Below are 23,670 nucleotides of genomic sequence, written 5' to 3'. Positions count from 1 at the left end.
CCACTGGGAGGTAGTAACATAGGCTAGTAAAATGTGATGTTACTAGTCTAAGTTACTCCCCATTGTGACTAGTCTAAGGAGGAGACGACCCATGCTGGGCTTGCTGGCGCCATTAACGCCATGACTGAATGCTGATGATGGCCTCCAAAGAAATCGGCGGTGCCATAACAGTTGGTCTGCATCATTAGTCATGTTCGTATTCATTGCCGGCCGTGTAGCGTGTACCTCCGAGATTAAAACCCGGCCATGGCCAGACAAGGCTTTTAATCCCTGCATGGATCGACCCACCAACAGCCTACCTACTATACGATGCTCAAGCTTTTTTTGTTTTGCTTTTCTCCTCCCAGTGGTGGTCCGCTCTATGTCCATGGGAGTACCTGAAATAAGATAATTACGTTGAACAAATGCACTCAAAATGACCAAATCTCCAAGAGGTACCAAGGCAGAGTTAACGCCGCACAGCCATATCGCCGGCGGTGCGGTGCCTGTGCCGTGCCCGTGAGGAATAATGAGAGGGGAACGACCGACGATCTCGACGCCAGCTTCGCCTAACCGTGAACCTGTCATGGCTAGGACGGCCGTGCAGCTTCTCCGGCCAGCCCGCTGCCGTCACAGGTGGCGCGCCATACACATAAACTGCTAACAAACGCTGCGCGTCATCGTGGCAAGTTGATCCATCCGACACGATGCAGGTATTTTATTGTTTCATTATTAATTTGAGCCAGCCCACAAGACTATTCCAAGATATCTCAAATTTGCAACCTCAAGAATTTGTTTGCGTAGTCCGCGAATGGATACAACCAATTGATGTAAAGTGATTTTCTTCTATGAAAATACACCTCCAAGGGCTAGTCCTGAATGGTCTCTCTTTTTTAATTTTGAACAACATTCTTGGGGGCATCTACTCCCCGTGTCCCAAAATAAATGTCATGTTTTTAGTTCAAGAAAGTGCACATATCATAATCAGTCATTTTATCTTCAGGCTTTCGTTTACATGCACAAGTGTGAACCTTCTATATTGTTTGCATCCACTCAAACAACTTTTTGAAAGGTAATGAATCATGCAACTTAGATAATTTTCTCTTCCAAACAAATTATTACTCCCTCATTTCAAAGTAAAAAAAATATAAGGTGCATTAGTTTTTTGGAAAGTCAAACTTCTGAATCTTTAACCAAGTTTACCGAGGAGAAAATTAATTATTAATTTATTATATATAAAGCCATATTAGTATCATTAGCCTCATCTTTGCAAGAAATCTTTTTTTTTTATCATTTTGAGTAAAATGCAGGTAGATTTAATCAGTTTCACATTTATATTCTGGGCAATATATAGCAAGTCCTTAACGGCGCTATACAAGTATACAACACAACCTTTTTTTTCTACTAGCTATACAACACATCTAATTCAACTGACCTCTATTATTTGTCATTCCATTTTTCTTTGTCGAAGGTATATGTAACCTGTGCTACAATGACAACCAAAGGTTAACTGGTTTTAATATTTCTGGGATAAGCAGCAGGAACCCTTGATTGAGCTGGCTGAAAGATGTCAAATGATGACGATGCTAGTGATCTCCTGGATGCCATAGGAGAATCAGACAGTAGGGGCTCGTAAACTGAGTTCTTATTCTTTACTGGCGCTGTCAAAATGGAGTTGGTCGAATTGTCTTGCTCTGATCTGAGTTGAGACTCCAGATTTACCAGGGTGTACATTGGCCCACGAGATCGCTCGGCCTTCTGAAGAATGTTAATCGCACTCGGACTGTATGTGTATCTGAAATATTTCAGAGCTAATACAGGACCCATGCCAACTCCACTGATTAGCTGAAACATTGATATCGCATCGTCATGAGGATCGTGTGTGCAATAATAAACCAAGCAAAAGAACATTATAGTGATGCTTACCAGCATTGTTATCCAGTATGACGGCTGTCTACAAAGGCGGAACATGATGGTGTACATCCCAGCAGTTGGTATGGTGCTGATACAGAGATTTATGACGTAGAAAGCAGCGAAGTTTCCCCATATTGCCAGAAACTGCAGAAAAGTGAAAGAACTGGAAAATGGAAAGACAGATCAGAACAAGTACAGTGTACAATGTAGACGTTGTTATAAGCATTATGATTCAAGTTTTGATTTCTCACCTCATCTCCAGTGTCACGACAAAAGCCTGCAACCAAATACTTCCTGAGAGAGCAACCATTGACAACTCCTCCATCTCACTTTTTTCATTGGCATAAGCATGAATGGTGATTAAGAAAACAACAATTGCCTGAATCAACCAAGAAAAGAAGCTCTCATCAGGCACGTCAACACCTGTGCATGGGCATTACAAATTCTAGTGAAATGCATGAAATTTATTTTCATATTTTTTGCAACTGGCACTTGCAGACTAGAAGCATAGGATGGGGGGACAAAGGTGTACTCACATGATATAACGATCGACCAAACCAACCAGCAAAAGTACTTGGATTCAAAAGCCTAAAAAATATGTACATATTAGTGAAGGCAACACAAACTTGATTCTAAAAAATTACAGATAATTTATTGCATATACTAACAGGACAAATAGAACTTGTGGAAGCCGTCAACAACAAATGAAAGGAGGTATAAATTTACCTTCCAGCCTGGCAGTATAGTAAAATTTCTGGGTTTTGTGTCACTGTCTTTTCAGATAAATCCTTGTCCAGAACAGTAGTTAAAACAGGAATGCTTGTGTAGAAGACATTATAGGCCATTAAACTAACTGAATTGAATAAACTTGTTCCGGCAATACCTGAAACAAAAGAAAAACTGCATGCATATAATATGAGAATGCTGACAAGAGCAACTATTATCTGTATGCTTTTAACGAGAAATGGAATATGAGAAAGATATTACATATAAGAGCTCAAGGTAAAATAAGAAGGCGACCAAAATGATGTTTCGTCGTGACTTACAGTATCTGAATAAAGCAAATTAACAATGACTTGTAGAACGAATACTGTGAAAGGAAGGCAGTACGGTTGTATGAGTATCGTCCATGGACAAGAATGAGCCTTTTCAAGAACCTGAACTCTGCCAAGAAGGAAAAGCAGAAGTAGAAAGCCATCAGAAATTTCAGTGTACCAACCATTATGTGGTCAAATTATGAGACCATCAATCGAGAAATTTCATAAAACACGAAAATTATCTAGGGACAACATATTATCAAACTCTTGCCCACAACTTCGATTGTATTTTGAGCATTTCAGGGGAAGCTCTCATTGTCATGCACATCATCGTGTAGTAAGTTGTCCAATAGTTTCTGATTATTCTTTTAAACCCTTCAGATGTATTCTTTAGATACAGGGTTCATATACATACCTCATAGCATGTTATCTTTATTTAGTACTCCCTCCATCCCATAATATATGAGTGTTTTTAACACAAAACACTCTTATATTATGGGACGGAGGGAGTAGTAGGGTTGCTTGTAATTTCTTGCCTTTAGAAAGGTATTGCCTACATACCCTCATACTTGAGAGTTTCATTGATGCAACTCCTTAGGATACACCGGGCAGCAGAGATTGCATTTGCTATTTACGCCATATTAAAGTACCTATTCATACCTGTTTTTTTGTGACAGCTCAGACGTTCAACACAGCTTGGGATATAATTTTGGCTTTGCTAAATCTTCTGTTAGCTCCATTTACATGTGAAACATCTCAAGAAACTAAAACATGGCCCAGTGATATTTTAAGGAGAGAGCAAACACAACTCCAGGAATGAAACCATCTATTATCCCTCCTGAAGTATTGATTTTTGTCCACTTAACCCCCTTAGGTGGTTTGTAAGGACATTTAACCCAGGACTGTCCAGTACAAACTTGCCATGTACACTTGGGAGCAGGCAAATACCCCTGCTCTCGCTACAAAAAAAATAGGTCCCATCTGCCACGGAATAGCCTTCCTCTTCCTCCGACTGCTTAATCTACCAGTCAAATGCACCTCTAAGATTTGCCGCAGACGTCCATGACTAGATCGCATGGTGCGAGGCCATCAAACTGCTACTCTCTCCGTTCCGAAATAATTGAAGCTCTTTTTCAAGAAAACGCAAAGACTTGTGTTTCTTTTCATTGAGAAGGTAGGGAAAAAGTTACATGTCTCCTAGGAGACGGTTTACAGAGAGGATTACAAAGGTTTTAATGGACGTCCAGGTGGCTGGGAGTACCAGCCGAAGGCCTGAGGCCCCAGCCCCAGCCCAGAGGGCGGCTTCCGCTCTAATTTGACCTAACTCAAACTTCAGTAATTTTAACCAAGTCTATATAAAAATATATCAACATCTACAACAACAATAACAACAAAGCATTTAGTCCCAAACAAGGTGGGGTAGGCTAGAGGTGAAACCCATAAGATCTTGCGACCAACTCATGGTTCGGGCACATGGATAGCAAGCTTCCACGCACCCCTGTCCATAGCTAGTTCTTTGGTGATACTCCAATCCTTCATATCTCTCTTTACAGACTCCTCCCATGTCAAATTCGGTCTGCCCCTACCTCTCTTGACATTCTCAGCGCGCTTTAGCCGTCCGCTATTCACTGGAGCTTCTGGAGGCCTGCGCTGAATATGCCCAAACCATCTCAGACGATGTTGAACAAGCTTCTCTTCAATTGGTGCTACCCCAACTCTATCTCGTATATCATCATTCCGGACTCGATCCTTCCTCATCTGGCCACACATCCATCTCAACATATGCATTTCCGCCACACCTAACTGTTGAACATGTCGCCTTTTAGTCGGCCAACACTCAGCGCCATACAACATTGCGGGTCGAACCGCCGTCCTGTAGAACTTGCCTTTATTAGATTTGATATTGTAGATCTTTGTAGATTGTTTATAGACTTGATCAAATTTCTAAAAGCTTGACTTAGGATAATCCTAGAACTTCTATTATTTTGGAACGGAGGGAGTACGTTTAGCCAATAACAACAGCCTTTCCTCATCTCGCTGATGCTACAGCTCTTCTTCCGACCCCATTCTCGCCGCTGAGTACAAAGACGATCATGCACCCTCTCCACTGTGAAGCCACTCCAGCCAACTTCTTCCCAAATTGCTCGCATCACAATAGTCAGTACCTTGGCTGATGCTGGAGACCGCGTCGAGCCAAGCCTCCCGAGACGATGCGCCACCTCCTCTTGGAGTGCCCCTTCGCCAGGCAGACTTGGCACGAAATCCTGTCCTGGCTACAGATGACCACTGCAGGGCCAAGCCACGAAGATTCATTGATGGACTGGTGGCTGCAGGCAAGGCAAAACACGCCAACACTGATGCGTAAGGGCCTAGCCTCCATTGCTCTGTTGACACCATGGATGATCAGGAAACAGTGCAACGAATGCATCTTTGAGGGCGCCCAGCCCCTGGTTCAGGTCCTGGTCTCGAAGATCAAAGAGGAAGCCAAGCAGTGGGCAAGAGCGGGCGCCCACGGCCTACGCGTCATTCTGCCGCCCACCTGGGACGTGCACTAACTTGTATCTGACCTCCTAGGAGGATTGTATCAAAACTCCATCTTTTCAATGCAATGAAATGCAAAAGCCCTTTGCATTTTCTCGAGAAAAAAAAACAATAGTCAGTACTACCAACTGGTTAACACCCATCGATTTGAAGCTCCACCACAGAAGCGAATGTTCCCATGTCCCACTTCCGCAACCAAACATCCAGCGGTCAAGGGAGAGACACCGGCAAGGAAGAACGGGAGTGGTATCACGGGAGAGAAGGAATGGAGGAGAGGGGGGGGGGGGCATTTCATTATTAATTTGCATGGGACTCATTTCATTACTTGCATGGACAAAAATTTAAAAAGTGGACATAATGGGCACAATCACAACACCAAGGTCCAATGGCATTTGGTCAGTGCATTTGTTGAATCAATTTATTATCCAGAATTGTTGAATCAATTTATTATCCAGAAGAATGAAGAAAAAATGACAAGACGTGGTAGATTGAACTTGTTTTTTGTATAGAAGCGAGATGAGGTGAAAATTCTACAAAGCAATAATGTAATCAATGTAAAAATAGTGACAACATGAAGGTCAAATATGAAGACGACTTACTGCCGATGCTATAGTCAGCAGCCCTTGCTGCTTGAAGACCTTCTCTACCACTAATCCCTACACCAATGTGAGCCTGCTGTATCATCCTGACATCATTCCCACCATCGCCAATTGCCAAAGTTCGATAGTCACATGACTTTAGAAGCTTGACAAGCTACCCAGAAATGAAAGATGATCAACACATGGAGAAAAAATCCGGGCGAATATGCAGAATATTGAATAGGAAAAATAGGGCCCAGGTAGATTACAGATGGTTATATTATGAGTGATCGTGCACATTGATCTGCTTCTTACAGAATAAATTACTGGCTGTGGGTGATATACTAGAACACATGAAATAATTGCTCAGTACTAGACAATAAGGAGGTAATTGCATAGCCTCCTCCTCAAAACAAAGACATGGAGATCCACCAGTTGATTCTCTCTCTCTTCTTTTCCATTTTTCATTTAGAAAGGACATGACACAATTGATGTATTGCAATTTTTTTTTACTTATTAGGTCTATTAATCAAATAGCCAATAGTGATTATATACTTGGCTCACATAAACATGAAAATTCCAGCAGCAAAAAATTACCTGTGCTTTCTGTGAAGGTGTAACACGACAGCATATTGCTGTCTTTGAAAGAACTGCTAGTTCCGTAAAAGCTTCCTTGTAGCGTGTTAGAATAATTTCAAGAGCCCATCCATCCACAACAAACGCTAACTCCTGCTCCAAGCAAAAAACTACATCAACAAATTAAACAAAAGATGAATACCCCTTCCGTGTCACATACATGTCATTAGTTAAACATATCAAGTGTTTGTCAACAAATTAAACACAAGATGAATACCCCCTCCGTGTCACATACATGTCATTAGTTAAACATATTGAGTGTTTGACCATCAAATAGAAAATTTTGCCAACATCTACAATACCAAATTGATAAGACTAGAACCACCATAAAATATACTTTCATACTGTAAAAATAATTTTATTTGAAGAAACACATTTAACAGAAATCAATGGGCAAAGTGTAGCCTTGGAGACCCTGCCAATGTCCAAAACGACATGAATTGTGACATGAAGGGAATATAATAAATTTCTTCAGGGTGTTATTTCACTGAAAGGCATTCAGGGTACTAATTATTTTTACCTACAACAAGTTAACTAACCTTAGGTTCAGAAGAAGTTATCCGCATAGTGAGTAGAACTCTTTCCAAGCTCCTGGCAACTTCATCTTCGGTTTTCCCATTGATATACAAGAGTTGACCCTTGGGCTCTAAGACAATGGAACAAAAGTCACGCAACAGTTTCGTCTTTTATTAGTTCCCTTCGACATGATTTTTTTTGTATTAAAGGACCCTCGTTCAAACTGAGTTATTGCACCTAAACTAGTGCAATCGCCCCACTGATGAGGAACAATAGAGAAGGAAAATAAAAATAAAATCAGAAGTGTAATCCATTTGACTACCTCTAGATACTTCTACTCCAATCTAGTACTTGCTTGTTTTCTTAGCTTTAGCTACTGTTCTCTAGAGTCTTCTAGCTATGGGTGGAATATTGTATCTTAAGTAATGTTTCCTATTGTGTTCTAGCTATAAGTAGAAGTTGAGATGTGAAGGCTTCCAAAGCCTATAAATAGAGGTCCTCACCGCTAGTTTGTAACCAGACTATGTACCCCACTACCTATAATAGAACTTGGTGTTCTTATCTAAGATCTTGGACTAGATCTTGTGCACTAGGAGTTCTGGATTGTGAACTCCTGCTGCCATATCGGTCTATATTTGCCTCGAGCGATATCTAGCGCAGCACGCTGAAGTAGTTCCTTCAACAATTGTGCTGTACACTTCGTAGCAGCAAGGTGGAATTGCTCTTCCACAACCTTGTGCTGCTTTACCCACCCACGCATGCACACACACCTTCGCCTACACACACACACACACAGAGCAATTTCGTGGAATCAATAATCTACCTGAAATTTGTGCCATCAGACATTTTATATGATTTGAATCTTATTAAAGTCATGTTTTACTTCTTGATCTAATATATGGGCTTAGTCACATAGAAGATTAGAATGTCACATGTCAAGTAATAGAGAGCTTCATCACACGAAATTTCAAACCAATAGGCAGAGATAGTTCATAGTTGTGCAGTGGGTTGCCAAGTTCCACCTAATACCACCAGTGCAACACCCAAATAAACAGTAAACTATTAAGTGATGAACCCAAAGAATCTTCTAGGTAGTGAAACTATTCAGTAAAGGACAGCTACCTGAAGAAATTAAATTGCACAAAAGAGCTATTTGAATAGCAGTGCTTTGTTTATCTCCAGTTAACATCCAAAAATTGATTCCTGATTGTCTCAGTATTTCAATAGTTTCTGGCACACCATCCTATAGTCAGAACAAGCAAGAAGACAGGGACACAGGGTAAGAAAATGCCAAAAACAAATGAACGATATTAGCATACTTCACAAGAGAGGAAATCAAAGCAAAGGCAACACCTGGAGCCGATCCTCTATCGCACTGATACCAAGTATATCTAGGGAGTGCTCTAATTTCTGGCAAACCTCAGCAACTTTCCACTGCGAAAAAGAAGCATTACTGTTTTTAGTTTCAGTATATACGTATGTAAATAAAGAAAATAACTACTACTCCCTCCGATCGGAAAAAAGTGTCTCAGCTTTGAACTAAGGTTGTACTAAAGTTGTACTAAACCAGCAACAATTAATATGGATCGGAGGGAGTATGATAATTACCTCCCGGTCAACTAACGCGCTGTTGGCCTCCTTAAATAACCGAGACCATTCTAGGTACTCCTCCAAACTTAGCTCACGCCATCCCAAGCAGAGTGTGCGTAATCCCAGCTGAGCATATTTGTCAACCGCGTCAACAAATGTCTTTATTTGCTGTCCTGAAAAATTAAGATCATTAAATCTAATGGTCAACGCATGTGGAAATGATTGAGTTGCTGACAAAGCTATGTAGTTTTCTATGTTATATGCTTCTAGAGAGGCAAAGAGTCAAGACAGAATGGATTAGCATCCATATGCAGAGTAAGAAACCAAGTCAATAAATAAAGAACAAAAAAGGGTGATTACCAGAATAAGCCAAAGGAAGAATAGCCTCATCTGCGCCTTTGGATAAGAGGAAAATCTTGCCACTTTGACTATCCGATATTACAACAGACATTCTTTTCCGATCAGAGGTGAATTCTAGAATGTCAAGTATCTCATATTGAATCACCCGTCTGTTGAAGTGAATTTCTGCTTAAAGCATTCCTTATTATTTATCCATAACAACCACAAGGACAAGAAACGAACAATTACAAGTCAGGAGATGATGGTGAAATGTACAGAAATTACCAGCATTATTTCCATTTTTGCTGACAAGCACCACATGCAAATTAGATGCTGCATTAACAAGAGCATCCTCATCCTGGGACTGAGCTTTATATGATATTGTTCCGCTAGGACTGAAGTTCAAAAAACAGGTAAAGGTAAGGTAAACGGAAGGAAGATGGATTGTGGAGTGTCACTATCGCACAGGCAAAGATATAACCTTTTTATAGGAATAACTGTATTGCAAAGTGCCATGACTGTCAAGAATTTAATGACATGGGGCAAATTATCGGCAACAGCATTCAGCAGTTCAACATCTACAGAGAAAAAATGACATCAGTACACAGTGGTTACATCAATACTGCTTTTAAGAGGATGGACGCAATTAACCAAATTCAGCAGAAAAGTAATTTATAAGACATGGTTAGCGATTTACTAGTTAATAACAAGACCTTTAGAGACTTAGTGACCAGAATAAAGACACCCTACTATTCACAACCGCTTGAATTCAATGCTAAGCTCACTAATGAAATCATACTTCAACAGACAATCATTTTAACAAACATGATCAGGGCCCTAGTTTATGAGATTTTTACTGGCAGAATCAAGAAGAAAATCTTCATAAGAGATTACATATGACCTTTAAGCGCGTCTCCACTTTCATTCCCATACAAGGTGCCCGCAATACAGCACCTTCTGAAGATCATTTTGTTCTCAGTCAGAGTCCCAGTTTTATCTGTCAAAATATACTCAACTTGTCCCAAGTCTTCACTAATTGCTGTGCTGAAAGTTAATGTGAGATGATTAGATTTAGAAAACAAAAAAAAAGGGAAAACATTTTACTTTCCAAGAAAAATGCAGATGTTCGCTTACTTTGCTGCGTGAGCAGGTGTATCTGTTTCCTGGTCATACATCTCCTCGTCCCAATCTATGAACTTTGCATACATACTTTTAACGAAGTCCAGTGAAACCTACATGACACATAGAAAGTTCCTTTAAAAACTTGCTGTCAAAACTTCCTTTAAATACTTAAAAGAAATATTAGCATTTACAACTATGTATTACTACTTTTGAGGAAGCATTTAGCAGAAATTAAGTAGCCCCCAGCTTATGTTAAAACAAACAAGGACTTCATTGGTTTCTAAACTAAACTCAAATTTGACTCAAGAAAAAGTCCCTAGCAGAACCCCAAATATATGTATTTCAGTTGAGATTTCTTCTATTTTGCACTGAATAAACTTGCTTTGAGATCCTAATCTGGGTTGGGAATTCATGACTCATTAGCACCATGGGATTTCAAACACTAGTACAGCTAGCAAAAACGGATAGGGTCCTTGTTATCTTCATATGCTTGCTTCTTTGCTAGTACCCAGTGCAATGTACCATTACCTCCGTCCCAAATTACTTGTCTTAGATTTTTCTAGATACAGATGTATCTAACACTAAAACATGTCTAGATACATCTATCTAGACAAATCCAAGACAAGTAATTTGGGACGGAGGGAGTATATAGCATACTCTAAAAAAGTTCGGTATCAATGCTTTTGATTCAACAGAGACATCAACCTCGGTGGAGGTCCGTTTTACTCTACTAAAACAAAAATGTCATGTGCTGCCGTTGGTAAGGGTCTAAAGATAGGGAACTTGCCCTTATCTATGACTCCATGGTTAAGAGGCTATGGGGATTTAGTTTGTCTTCCGACTATTCCATTGCTTGATTCAAATTCAAATTATGGTTTACCCCACGCACTCAGCTGTGTTTCAAAGGTGGACTTGTTTATTTGACTAACTTGATGGTGCAAATATTAAACCACGAAATTATTAACATGAGACAGAAAATAGTTGCATAATCACATAACAGAAGAGAAGGAATTATGTCAGAATTAGATGGACTGGCAGAGTAATACCTTTATTGAAATGGGAATCATAATTGAACACAATAGCTCAAACCGCAAAGGGATAACCAAAATCTGATACCATGGTTCATCATCGTCATACTTGACATACCATTGCTAAGAAATGATGCAAAGCATTGTCAGATAATCATATAAAAAAGTGTATAACTGTAACTGGCACATGATCGCCAAAAGGACAGGCTAATAGGTGCAGAGGAGCAGAAAAGGAAAACAGAAGGCTCATATTATTCATGAAGATATATGGAGCTTACACAATAATAAATGAAGCCATGTGTTTGATTCCTGCTAGGAGGTTTGGGTTAGAGATTCTTCATGCGGGTTTTAGCTCAAATCTGGAAGGTGGTGATGTGTGTGTGTGTGGTGGGGGGGGGGGGGGGGGGGGGGATGGGATTTTACAGAACTGGGTTAGCGATCATTTCTTAGATCTGCATTGCTGCACCATAACGATTTAGCTAAAGGTTTTCAGGAACAAAAAAAATCGTCTTGAATTTGCAGATTCTATTGCTACTTAGTGACTAGTGTGCTAGTGCTGCTTAAGATCAAGACTGTTGTTATGTTAATTTCTAAAAAGGACGAAAAGAAGAGGAATACTAATGAAAATGATTATTTGGCTAAGGGCAATGGTGATTAGGAATCACTCCAATCCAGAACACAAAGCACATTAACTCAATGATTAAAGGCATATAAACCATTACAGAAACCAGAAGGGGAGCCTTGGCGCAGTGGTAAAGCTGCTGCCTTGTGACCATGAGGTCATGGGTTCAAGTCCTGGAAACAGCCTCTTACAGAAATGTAGGGAAAGGCTGCGTGCTATAGACCCAAAGTGGTCGGACCCTTCCCTGGACCCTGCGCAAGCGGGAGCTACATGCACCAGGTTGCCCTTTTTTTTTTTAAACCATTACAGAAACCCACGAAAATAGAAAGCCCAATTGCTTCAACAATAACCGTAGTGCCAGGCTTACAGAACTAGAATGCAGATACATGTCAAGGCCAATCTAAAAATCTTTTCTTTTCTATGATACAGCCTGGAATGTTTTGGTTGGTTATGAACCATGCAGAGAAAAGTGTACTCAGGTTGGCGTCCCCTGTGAAAGTGCACTAAAACATAGAAATAGCCCCAGTTAAGGAATATGGAATGTGCATGTTCTTCAATAGTTACAAAAGAAAATCTGAAAAGTTGCTTATAATCTTCAGGTCCTAAAACGTAGAGCACGTGGAAAGAGGTGTTTCTTAGACTTGCACACAGACATGACTTTTGCTACATGTTTGTGAGAAGATACTTGCATTATGCAAGATAATTCATCATAGGTTCCTAGGAAATAGTAATATATATATTAACAGTAGAAATATGGAAGCTGGGATTGACATCAAATTTACCTTACGAGCTTCAGTGTCCTTCCAAACATTGCCTGCAGATCCAAGAACAACAACAACTGCAAGTTGAAATAAGAATATCGCGCCAGTAAGCTTATCAATCATTGCATCCATGGCAGTAAGCTTGGGCTCTGGGACTCCCCTACTCATCCCCAACTTAGTCTCATTGCCTGCAAAGTTGAGATAAATAAATGGTCGGACTTATAATCTCAAGAGAAATAAAATATATCAAGATAAGATAAACATTCTCAAATATTGTCATATGGATCAGTCAGGATTAGAATAGAAAACTGTGCACCTGGTTCCACGTTCATACCTATGTAATTAGTGTTAAACTCTATCTTACTTATCCTATATATCTAAGTAAATGATTCCTGAATATCTATGTAAATGATCCCATCTAAATGCACATGCAAGCCATCCACATCATCAAGAGCATGCAACCCTTCCACTTTTCACTTCCCACCACATGCAAGCCATCCACATCATCAAGCGCATGCAACCCTTTCACTTTTCAATTTCCACTTTCCACCATATGCAAGCCCTCAACATCATCAAGCACATGCAAGCCCTCCACATCATCATTTTTTATTTTTTATTTTTTCAGCAACAAATAACTGAACTTGAATGTCACAAGGCAATATAACATGCATCCACAATCTGTTTACCTCTAGGTTTGTTACCGTTCATATGGTGAGAACATGGTGCGGTATTATTTTCATGTATGCTAATTATTATTATTATGATAATTTCATTGCTATAAGTTTCTGCAGCAACGCACAGGGTGTTATCTAGTAGACACTGTTTTTCCTTCAAACATACATTGTCAACATGTTTGCCCTCCAGAGAGAACTGGGTATGAACTATGAAGTGAACTGATGGTAACACTGACGCAAGAGTGTAAAAAAACATACTACATGTTTCAACTACAATCTCGTTTGGTGTAGTGGTAGACAAGGTCATGACAAAATTAATTCAAAACTTACCTGTATAAACTGCCACTCCACAAGCCCATTCTGTATTTCTCAAGTAGCACGATTGTAGTAATGTGTTATTAATAGTCAATGGACAAATATCGTTATCAATAAATGGAGGAAACAGCCTGATGTTTGCATCGAATCTTCTTATGTCTTTGTCTGGGATTGGGCACTCAATGACACCCTGTGTCAATTAATGCATGCAGGTAGTGAGGAATAATAAATAAAAGCAGGATCATAGGCATGCAGAAACAAAAATGCTAAAACCTTTATTTTGTGCAACTGTTCAGAGTCCAGTCCTACACATGTTGTTGGGATTACTCTTGTTTTCAAGTCAATTTCCCCGTCAAGGGCAGCTGTCTACAAAATAACAAAACTCAAGAGTGTTAGGTTTACAATAGACATTCATCTACTGTGTTTTATTTTGTACACAACAAGACTTAAAATATAGCTAGGTACTGGACAAGGAATAAAATCTTCAGGATATCACAAATGAAGTTTAAAATGTGGCTACCACAAAATATACAGGAAGGGCTAATATTGTTCATCAAATTAACCTCAGTTATATCAAGAATAACGTTGGGTCAGTCAGACTGCATATCATAGAAAGAAAAATCCAAGCTGCCATTTAAACTCAAACAAAAAATAACACTGCAGAATTATTCTAACAATGTATCGGCTGAACATGAACAGAAGAATCTTAAAAGACTTGAACACAGATCACAACTAAAGCTGTGCTTCACATTGAGGGGAATTATGAGGATTATGATAATCCAGCTTTTCCGACCAGCTTTTGTCCATTTTACCGAAAAAGGCTTTCGCCCCGCTTTATATATAAAGCAATGACAGACAACAACCCGGTACAAACGCACGCCACCACAACACACACACACACACACAAGGCAGGATACATAGGAGCTGAGCGCAGCAACACGAACCCTAGCACTATAAGAGCAACCGGGGACTCCAACAGTGACCACGCCACCGCGAAGAAATGAAGCCACATACGACGAACCGTGAGCTCCAAGACGATGTCTTCAGGAAGGTTACAACACCGGAGCGCCGCCATCGCCCGATCCGAGGATCAGAGTTTCCCCTGGAGCCACACGACGGGCAATGAGAGCCGCGACGATGCCTTCAAGAAGGGAACGAGCAACGCCGCCGCCGGTCCGTCCGAAGATAAAGCAGGTTTTCACCCCGGCCAACACTCACCGCCACCGAACGCCACACCCCGGCTACCACGCCGTCCACACGGCCATGGCCGCCGGGCAGCACCGAGCGACGGGTTGTGCCCATGAGCACCATGCTACCACCACCAGGGCCGCTGCCCCGGCATCCAAGACCTCGACACTACCTCACTCGATACCCGCCGCTACCCCAACCGAAAAGACGAGCGGACCCCGTGGCAAACTAGCTTCCATCGACTTGTCCTGCCGCATCGAGCGCGAGACGAACACGGTCCTGCTGCCGGGCGCGAGACGGGCGCGGTCCTGCTACCGGGCACGAGACGGGCACGGTCCTGCTGCCCTAGCACGGGACTAACGATGGGCCACCGTTGGGATAGGGCCATCACTTCAACGGAAATAGCACCCGGACGACGAGAGACAGATCGAAGGCCGACACAAGCGGCCTACGGACGAGCCGACGCCGGGACAAGCCAGCCGCGGTTGTAGCCGACTTGCCAAGCCGCCATGGAGCCATCCATGGCCGGAGCAGCAGCCACCCCGGGCCACTGCCTAACCCGCGCCGACCGACGAGCTCCAAGCGTCGGAGCCGCCGGGCACGCACCCGCGCCACCAGCCACCATGGCCGCCGCCTGCACCAAGGCCGCGGCACAGGCCCGCGCAGCCTCCGCACCACTACCAGCCAACCCCGCCGCCGCGCCACCACACGAGCGCGCCGCCGGAACTCGGGCTAGTCGCCACGCCGCCAAGCCCGCGGCCGAAAGCCACCGACTTGACCCAGAAGGGGCCGAACAGGGTCCATCATGGCGAGCCACAAGGTCAAGGAGGGATGGCGCCGACGCACAGCCGCGACCAACCCCCACAAGACACGCCCACCGGCAGGTGGGACCACCACCGCCAACACCAGCCGCGTCGCCCGCCGCAGATCGAGATCCAGATAGGGGGAGCCCAACCAACACCCCGCCACCAACGACGCACCCACACTCCCAGCTTAACAGTCGTTGAAGCCGACGTCCCCGCCGCCGAGAGCCCCGCCGAGCTCCGCGCCCCCACGAGCGGCTGACCCGCGCCGCCGCAGCCTCGAACAGGGGAGGGAAGGAAAGGCCCCGCCGCCGCCCGCGTTGCACGGGCTTCGCCCGGCGGACGGCGACGGCGACGGCGACGGCGAGGAGAGGCTGGAGGGGAGGAGTTCGCCGGCGGCAGATCGAGGGCCCCCGTGACGCGCGCGCAGGGCGCGTCGCGGGAGCGGTGTTCTACCTGGTCCGCTCCGTGGTATGCTAGCTCGGGCTCTTTGTCCATTTTTCCATGTGGTTCCTTTCGTGTCTATTTTGCCACAGCAGATTGTGAAATAAGCTCGGCACATCACAATTCAGCAACTGTGAACTGAGACAAGTGTGTTCTACCAATACACTGTAAAATTTGAATTGAACTATAAACTATTTATCTCGAGTTACATGAAGACTATTTCACGAAACAGAAATAAAAGCTACGCAAACATCCAGTTCTATGATTTAGGAGTCTAGGACTCCTTTCCTTTTTCTAGATAGACTCTCTAGAGCAATCTGTTGTATATCTTTTGCACTGTTTCTTTGTAGGCACTGGCTGTGTATATTCTTGCTGCCTGTTTGTAGATACTCTTGTAAACATGCTCCTTTATTGTGAAAAAATATATATATACTGCGGAGGCCTTCCCTAAATTTTCCTGTCAAAAGTGGATGAGCACCTACATAACCCAAAATGGATGCATTTCTTATCCTGGTAAAAACCAGATAAAAATGTTGATCTAACATGAGGGCAATTGGAAAAAAAAACTTATCAAACACATTATGAGAGTGGAATTCACAAGCATCAGTCATCATTTGTACAACAACAACAACAAAGCCTTTAGTCCCAAACAAGTTGGGGTAGGCTAGAGGTGAAACCCATAAGATCTCGCAACCAACTCATGGCTCTGGCACATGGATAGCAAGCTTCCACGCACCCCTGTCCATAGCTAGCTCTTTGGTGATACTCCAATCCTTCAGGTCTCTCTTAACGGACTCCTCCCATGTCAAATTCGGTCTACCCCGCCCTTTCTTGACATTCTCCGCACGCTTTAGCCATCCACTATGCACCGGAGCTTCTGGAGGCCTGCGCTGAATATGCCCAAACCATCTCAGACGATGTTGGACAAGCTTCTCTTCAATTGGTGCTACCCCAACTCTATCTCGTATATCATCATTCCGGACTCGATCCTTCCTCGTGTGGCCACACATCCATCTCAACATACGCATCTCCGCCACACCTAACTGTTGAACATGTCGCCTTTTAGTCGGCCAACACTCAGCGCCATACAACATTGCAGGTCGAACCGCCGTCCTGTAGAACTTGCCTTTTAGCTTTTGTGGCACTCTCTTGTCACAGAGAATGCCAGAAGCTTGGCGCCACTTCATCCATCCGGCTTTGATTCGATGGTTCACATCTTCATCAATACCCCCATCCTCCTGCAGCATTGACCCCAAATACCGAAAGGTGTCCTTCTGAGGTACCACCTGGCCATCAAGGCTAACCTCCTCCTCACACCTAGTAGTACTGAAACCGCACATCATGTACTCGGTTTTAGTTCTACTAAGCCTAAACCCTTTCGATTCCAAGGTTTGTCTCCATAACTCTAACTTCCTATTTACCCCCGTCCGACTATCGTCAACTAGCACCACATCATCCGCAAAGAGCATACACCATGGGATATCTCCTTGTATATCCCTTGTGACCTCATCCATCACCAATGCAAAAAGATAAGGGCTCAAAGCTGACCCCTGATGCAGTCCTATCTTAATCGGGAAGTCATCAGTGTCGACATCACTTGTTCGAACACTTGTCACAACATTATCGTACATGTCCTTGATGAGGGTAATGTACTTTGCTGGGACTTTGTGTTTCTCCAAGGCCCACCACATGACATTCCGCGGTATCTTATCATAGGCCTTCTCCAAGTCAATGAACACCATATGCAAGTCCTTTTGCTCCCTATATCTCTCCATAAGTTGTCGTACCAAGAAAATGGCTTCCATGGTCGACCTCCCAGGCATGAAACCAAACTGATTTTTGGTCACACTTGTCATTCTTCTTAAGTGGTGCTCAATGACTCTCTCCCATAGATTCATTGTATGGCTCATCAGCTTAATTCCACGGTAATTAGTACAACTCTGAACATCCCCCTTGTTCTTGAAGATTGGTACTAATATACTCCGTCTCCATTCTTCTGGCATCTTGTTTGCCCGAAAAATGAGGTTGAAAAGCTTGGTTAGCCATACTATCGCTATGTCCCCGAGACCTTTCCACACCTCAATGGGGATACAATCAGGGCCCATCGCCTTGCCTCCTTTCATCCTTTTTAAAGCCTCCTTGACCTCAGACTCCTGGATTCACCGCACAAAACGCATGTTGGTCTCATCAAAGGAGTCGTCCAGTTCAATGGTAGAACTCTCATTCTCCCCATTGAACAGCTTGTCGAAGTACTCCCGCCATCTATGCTTAATCTCCTCGTCCTTCACCAAGAGTTGGCCTGCTCCGTCCTTGATGCATTTGACTTGGCCAATATCCCTCGTCTTCCTCTCTCGGATCTTGGCCATCTTATAGGTGTCCCTTTCACCTTCCTTCGTGCCTAACCGTTGGTAGAGGTCCTCATATGCCCGACCCCTTGCTTCACCAACAGCTCGCTTTGCGGCCTTCTTCGCCATCTTGTACTTCTCTATGTTGTCTGCACTCCTATCCAGGTATAGGCGTTTGAAGCAATCTTTCTTCTCTTTAATCGCCTTCTGGACATCATCATTCCACCACCAGGTATCCTTATCTTCGCTTCTCCTTCCCCTGGACACTCCAAGCTCCTCCGAGGCCACCTTACGAATGCAAGTCGCCATCTTCATCCACACATTGTTCGCATCTCCTCCTTCCTCCCAAGGGCCCTCCTTAATGACCCTCTCCTTGAACGCTAGAACTACCTCCCCCTTGAGCTTCCACCACTTCGTTCTAGCGACTTTGGCACGCTTATCCCGCTGAACACGAATCCGAAAGCGGAAGTCAGCAACCACCAGCTTATGCTGGGGTACAACACTCTCTCCAGGTATCACCTTACAGTCTAGGCACGCACGCCTATCTTCTCTTCTCGAGAGGATGAAATCAATCTGGCTAGAGTGTTGGCCACTACTAAAAGTCACCAGATGTGATTCTCTCTTTCTAAAGAGGGTGTTAGCTACAATCATGTTGTAGGCTAGAGCAAAGCTTAAGACATCTTCTCCTTGATTCCTGATGCCATAGCCAAAGCCCCCGTGCGCCCCTTCAAAACCTGTGTTAGATGTACCCACGTGGCCATTGAGGTCTCCTCCTATGAAGAGCTTCTCACCAATCGGTACACTCCTAACCATGTCTTCCAGGCCTTCCCAGAACTCCCTCTTGGTGTTCTCATTGTGGCCTACTTGCGGGGCATACGCGCTGATAACATTGAGAACCAAGTCCTCAACTACCAGCTTGACCAGGATAATCCGGTCCCCACATCTCTTGACGTCTACCACTCCATACTTGAGGCTCTTGTTGATCAAGATGCCTACGTCATCATTTGTACATAAAAAAAATCACTGAACAACTTGACATGCTTCACCTCAGCTGAGAGAATACCCACTATTCTCGTACAGACTAAGTTAGACATGGACAGCACTTCATATTGGAATATCGAGTTGGACATATAGCATGCATATCAGTTTGCATACACAACAGAATTCCCTTTTTTAAGCAAAATGCGTTTAGGTTACTCAAGTCCAAAAGTTAATGCAATTGAAGGTTAATCATAAAACAAAGGTGGGAGGTGGAATTTAAGCAGTGTTGGCTTCAGCGTGTTTTACCTCAACATGACAAACGCCCTGTGGTTCAGAAGTTCCTGTTAAAACAAGGTCACATGGAACTTCTTCATTCTCTCGAATCCATACTATGTTACCAACACGGATATCTTGTGCTTGAATCTACATAAAAGAATTGGAGAACACCATATCACAGGTGTAAGTTTCAAAATAGTACCCAGTCCATACACTTGGAAATGACAACAAAAAGTAAACATAAAGTAGTGGTTATTGACAAATAGGTATGCATCTTGATCTACATCTATAGTGTTAAACAGTGTGAACCAAAACAAGTATTGAGTTTGCAAGAAAATCAGACATCTCAAACAAATTATTTTCAAATTTGGATACACACACACCATTTCTACATTATTTGCATAATACAATTAAAGGCTTCACGATATATGTCACCCACAACTGCACTGGCTAGGGCCAGCGGCAGCAGCCACTCTGTAACCAAGTTGAGATTGCATTAGTTAGCATCTTATCTCTTTAGTTGCCATCTTATCTATTAGCTAGGTAAGTTATTATTAGACTGGTCTTACTATATCTTTCAGGCGAGCCATCTTTATAATAAGGCCTACTGCAATACTTGGCATTAAGAAAAGCTAATAATAAACAGGTTCATCCATAGCTCTAGTCTCATGTTCTACCCCTAAGGAAGCATTCCCTGGCTATCCAAGTGGTATTTGTAATAATTTTATATGCTTACAACGTAACCAAAAAAAGCCTCCAAGAAAAACATACATGTTTGCGTGCACCATTCTTTACAATCCACACTTTCTTCTCATTTGCTTGCTTGTCTGAAATGTACCTATTGTAGTCATCCCAGGCCTCTTTGGTTGCCGAAACGGCGAAAATTACTATAAGTGGGCCCCATGTGCTTGCAGGATTTACAGGAGTAATAAGTGACCACAGTTGGAGACATGCTATCAATAGGAAATATTGATTCATGAAACGCCTGAAACACCAAATCAAGCATTAGTTCTACAAAGTACAGACAACACAACTTCAGTCAGGGCTTCTCCACCAAGAAAGCCAGAAATGTACTCACATTTCTGAAGTCATTACAGAATGAATGCTAATAGAAAATACGAACCTGAATTGCTCCCATAGATTCTTGGGCAGGAAGTTCCATAAGGTATACTTTGTGTTAGAAATCTGATTATCACAGTAGTCATTCTGGTACGATTCGTCATTTATGTAGACAAAGCGCTTCATTGCTAGAAACAACCATGCACTCTATTGTAATTTGTCCCCTTTGATTATCCTCGTGAAATCAGCTGAGCACTCCTGCTACAAAATTAAAGAGCACCAGCTTAAGAATGACAGCAAGATGGAAGCTCCAAGTGAATCAGCATTGATCTTTACAAACTGCCAGCAGTTGATTAGTCAACATCCGAGCAAGGGGAAAAGGAATTTTTCGAAGATGATCAGAATTCAGCATAGTTCATTCAAGCTCCAATGGGATCTGTACCTATGACTATGGTGGTTTGCTCAGGCAGCATCCAACTGAACTGAGCTGACATTCATTTAGTCTATGCATTCGATCTGCAAAGCTAAGTAAGCGAGTTACGAATGAAATCATCTACAGCTATGCAAAACTCATCCGTCCATCTGGTCATTTCCCAACCACCACCGAATGCTAAGCAAGAGCTACCCTATCGAAATTCTGAACATCGCTGTCCACGTCGGTTTCGTTTCCGATCGCCCGCGCCGGATCTAGTCGTGAGCGCGAGGGCGTAAGGATAGCGCGGGATCGCACGGATCGGCGGAGGTTTAGGGGAGAGAGGGTGAGGTGATGAATATATACCGGATGAGCCCAGATCTCCGACGGAGGGCGGCTGCAGCTGCGGCGGCCGGCGGCGAAGGCGGTGGTGGACGGAGTTGCGGAGTGGTGGAGCAAGGTGGGGAGTCGTGCTCGGGCTAGACGGGGTGGAGCCGTGGAAGCGGGACGCGGCTCGTCTGACGGACCCGGCCCGGTCGGACAAAACGGGTTCCGACTTCCGACCCAACAAAAGCCGGGAGCAGACGCCCAGGCGCCGCCCCACCGCCCTGCCCCCGCTCCGTTGCTCCCCCTCCCGGCTCCTCCCAACCAGGCCCCTACCGCACGGCAGTGCTCCCCGGCGGCGGCCGCCGCCTCTGCTGCGCCGCCGGCCAGCCGGCCCGCCGCCCTACCCTCCTCGGCTGCTCTCCCGCCTGCTTGTTGCTCGCCGACTAGCACAGGCAGTAGCTGTTGTTTCTTCTTTTTCTTTTGAACCGGGCGAATCCCCTTTCCATTACTTGAACATAATGGAAATACAACCAAGTTTAGTAAATAAGACGGGAAAGAAGAAAGCGGGTTCAAGCATCGCCGCAAACCTACCATGAGCACTCGCCATCGAGATTATTCATCATGGGACGAAAACCTGACGACACTATAAATCCAGGACCCCAACATCTAACTCACAGTTTATCAAAAGACCACTGCTCACATCAGAGCAACATGCTCCACAGCAACCTCACGGAGGAGGTATCTTGACCAAAAGCAATAAAGCAAAAAGACGCAGCAGATCTTCTTCCTTCTTCTCAATCTTTTTTCTCAGCGCACTCCTCCATCCTGGTGCGCCGTTGCGCAGATCCTCATCATGCGAGACGTGTTGTCCTTCAGCAGAGCTCCTCCAGCCCTCAGACTCGCCGCATCCTCCTGCTTCATCAGTCCTGCCCAGTAACAAAGAAGTGCACACGCAGAAAAAATGCATTCAAACGGGGTTTTGAGAGGGGTGTGCTCAAAAGTAGCTCGACTGCGGCAGGTCCAAATAGCCCAACATAGAGCTGCAATGCCCATTGTATAAAAGACATCGCCACCCGGGAAAAAAGTATAACACCAAAAGAATGCTTGCCACAAGTTGTTAGAGCATAAATCTGTGCCAAACATGCATCCAACTACTCTCCAGGTAACCCTGGCAACGGGGCAAGTGAAAAAGAGATGCTGGGAGGTTTCTCTCTCCCCACAAAAGGAACATTTGGGTCCCCCTTTCCATCCTCGATGTTTCACCACATCTCTGGTCAGCACCGCATCTTGCGATAGCTGCCACATGAAAATTTGAATTTTCAAAGGAATACGGGCTTTCCATATCCAGCGATAATCGCAACCAGCAATGTTTCTTTCCAGATAGGTATATAGAGCTTTAGTGGTATGGTAAGGCTTGGGACCCAGGCCCCATTTGATACTATCACTTTCTGTAGATACACAGGTTTCCCTAACCATCAAAACCAATTTCTTCCATTGCGCATTAAGTTCAGAGTTCAATCTCCTTCGGAAGAAGGCGATAGGGTTAGCATCCAAACAATCCTTCATGACACAATCAGGATTATTGCAGATGGCAAAAAGCTGGGGAAATTGTTCAGCAAATGGAGCTTGGTCGCCAACTGGATCAATCCATAGCCTAGCTATGTTACCAGAATGCACGACCACTTTCCTCCCAACCATATATAGATCTTTCACTTTCATAATGGCCTTCCAGCACGGAGAGTCAGTGATTCTCCCCTTAACCGAGGCTATCGTGTCTCTACCAAAATATTTGGCTCTGATAATATCTTGCCAAAGCCCTTGTTTCATCTCAAGTTTCCACCACCATTTCACCAAAAGGCATATATTTTGCCTGTGGAGGTCTTTCACACCCAAACCCCCCTTTTCCTTGGATCTACAGATCATTGACCATCTAACCAGGTAGTATCTCTTTCTGTTTTTAGTCACCTGCCAGAAGAATTTCCTTCTGTGTTTATCCAACCTCTCTATGATGGTTTTAGACAAAAGGAACATAGACATATAATAGTAAGCAATGCTGGAAATATTAGCATTCAATGAAGTCAACCTGCCCCCCAAGGAGGCATTACTTCTCAGTCCAGATTCACATCTCTTGACAAATTTTGCCTCTAGGTATTCCCAGTCTACGCCCTTCGGGGTCGAATAAC

At 43.6% G+C, this 23,670-nt stretch overlaps 1 protein-coding gene across 3 annotated transcripts; it reads right to left on the bottom strand.

Moving 5' to 3' along the window:
* Positions 1-1,290: 1,290 nt before the first annotated feature.
* LOC123188249 (phospholipid-transporting ATPase 2) lies at positions 1,291-21,779 on the bottom strand. 3 transcript variants are annotated; one of them, XM_044600287.1, is made up of 25 exons: positions 21,527-21,779; positions 20,813-21,009; positions 20,461-20,674; positions 19,720-19,836; positions 13,926-14,018; positions 13,668-13,842; positions 12,685-12,851; positions 11,299-11,403; positions 10,265-10,362; positions 10,032-10,174; positions 9,612-9,708; positions 9,416-9,525; positions 9,152-9,316; positions 8,810-8,964; positions 8,555-8,635; positions 8,324-8,444; positions 7,225-7,331; positions 6,647-6,778; positions 6,071-6,224; positions 2,940-3,057; positions 2,620-2,793; positions 2,430-2,481; positions 2,145-2,272; positions 1,906-2,056; positions 1,291-1,824 (listed from the first exon to the last, which is right to left on the bottom strand). In XM_044600287.1, exons 2-25 carry the CDS (start codon positions 20,932-20,934, stop codon positions 1,486-1,488), a joined length of 3,318 nt encoding a protein of 1,105 aa, XP_044456222.1. In that variant the 5' UTR covers positions 20,935-21,009; positions 21,527-21,779; the 3' UTR covers positions 1,291-1,485. The 3 variants fall into 3 exon arrangements, with proteins under 3 accessions (XP_044456222.1, XP_044456223.1, XP_044456224.1); XM_044600288.1 differs by having other exon boundaries at positions 20,813-21,006; positions 21,527-21,772; XM_044600289.1 differs by lacking the exon at positions 11,299-11,403.
* Between the last annotated feature and the right edge of the window lie 1,891 nt (positions 21,780-23,670).

This window comes from Triticum aestivum, chromosome 2A (assembly GCF_018294505.1).
Source record: "Triticum aestivum cultivar Chinese Spring chromosome 2A, IWGSC CS RefSeq v2.1, whole genome shotgun sequence".
In the NCBI taxonomy this organism is placed as follows: domain Eukaryota; kingdom Viridiplantae; phylum Streptophyta; class Magnoliopsida; order Poales; family Poaceae; genus Triticum; species Triticum aestivum.
This window is presented reverse-complemented; position numbering and strand designations above follow the sequence as displayed.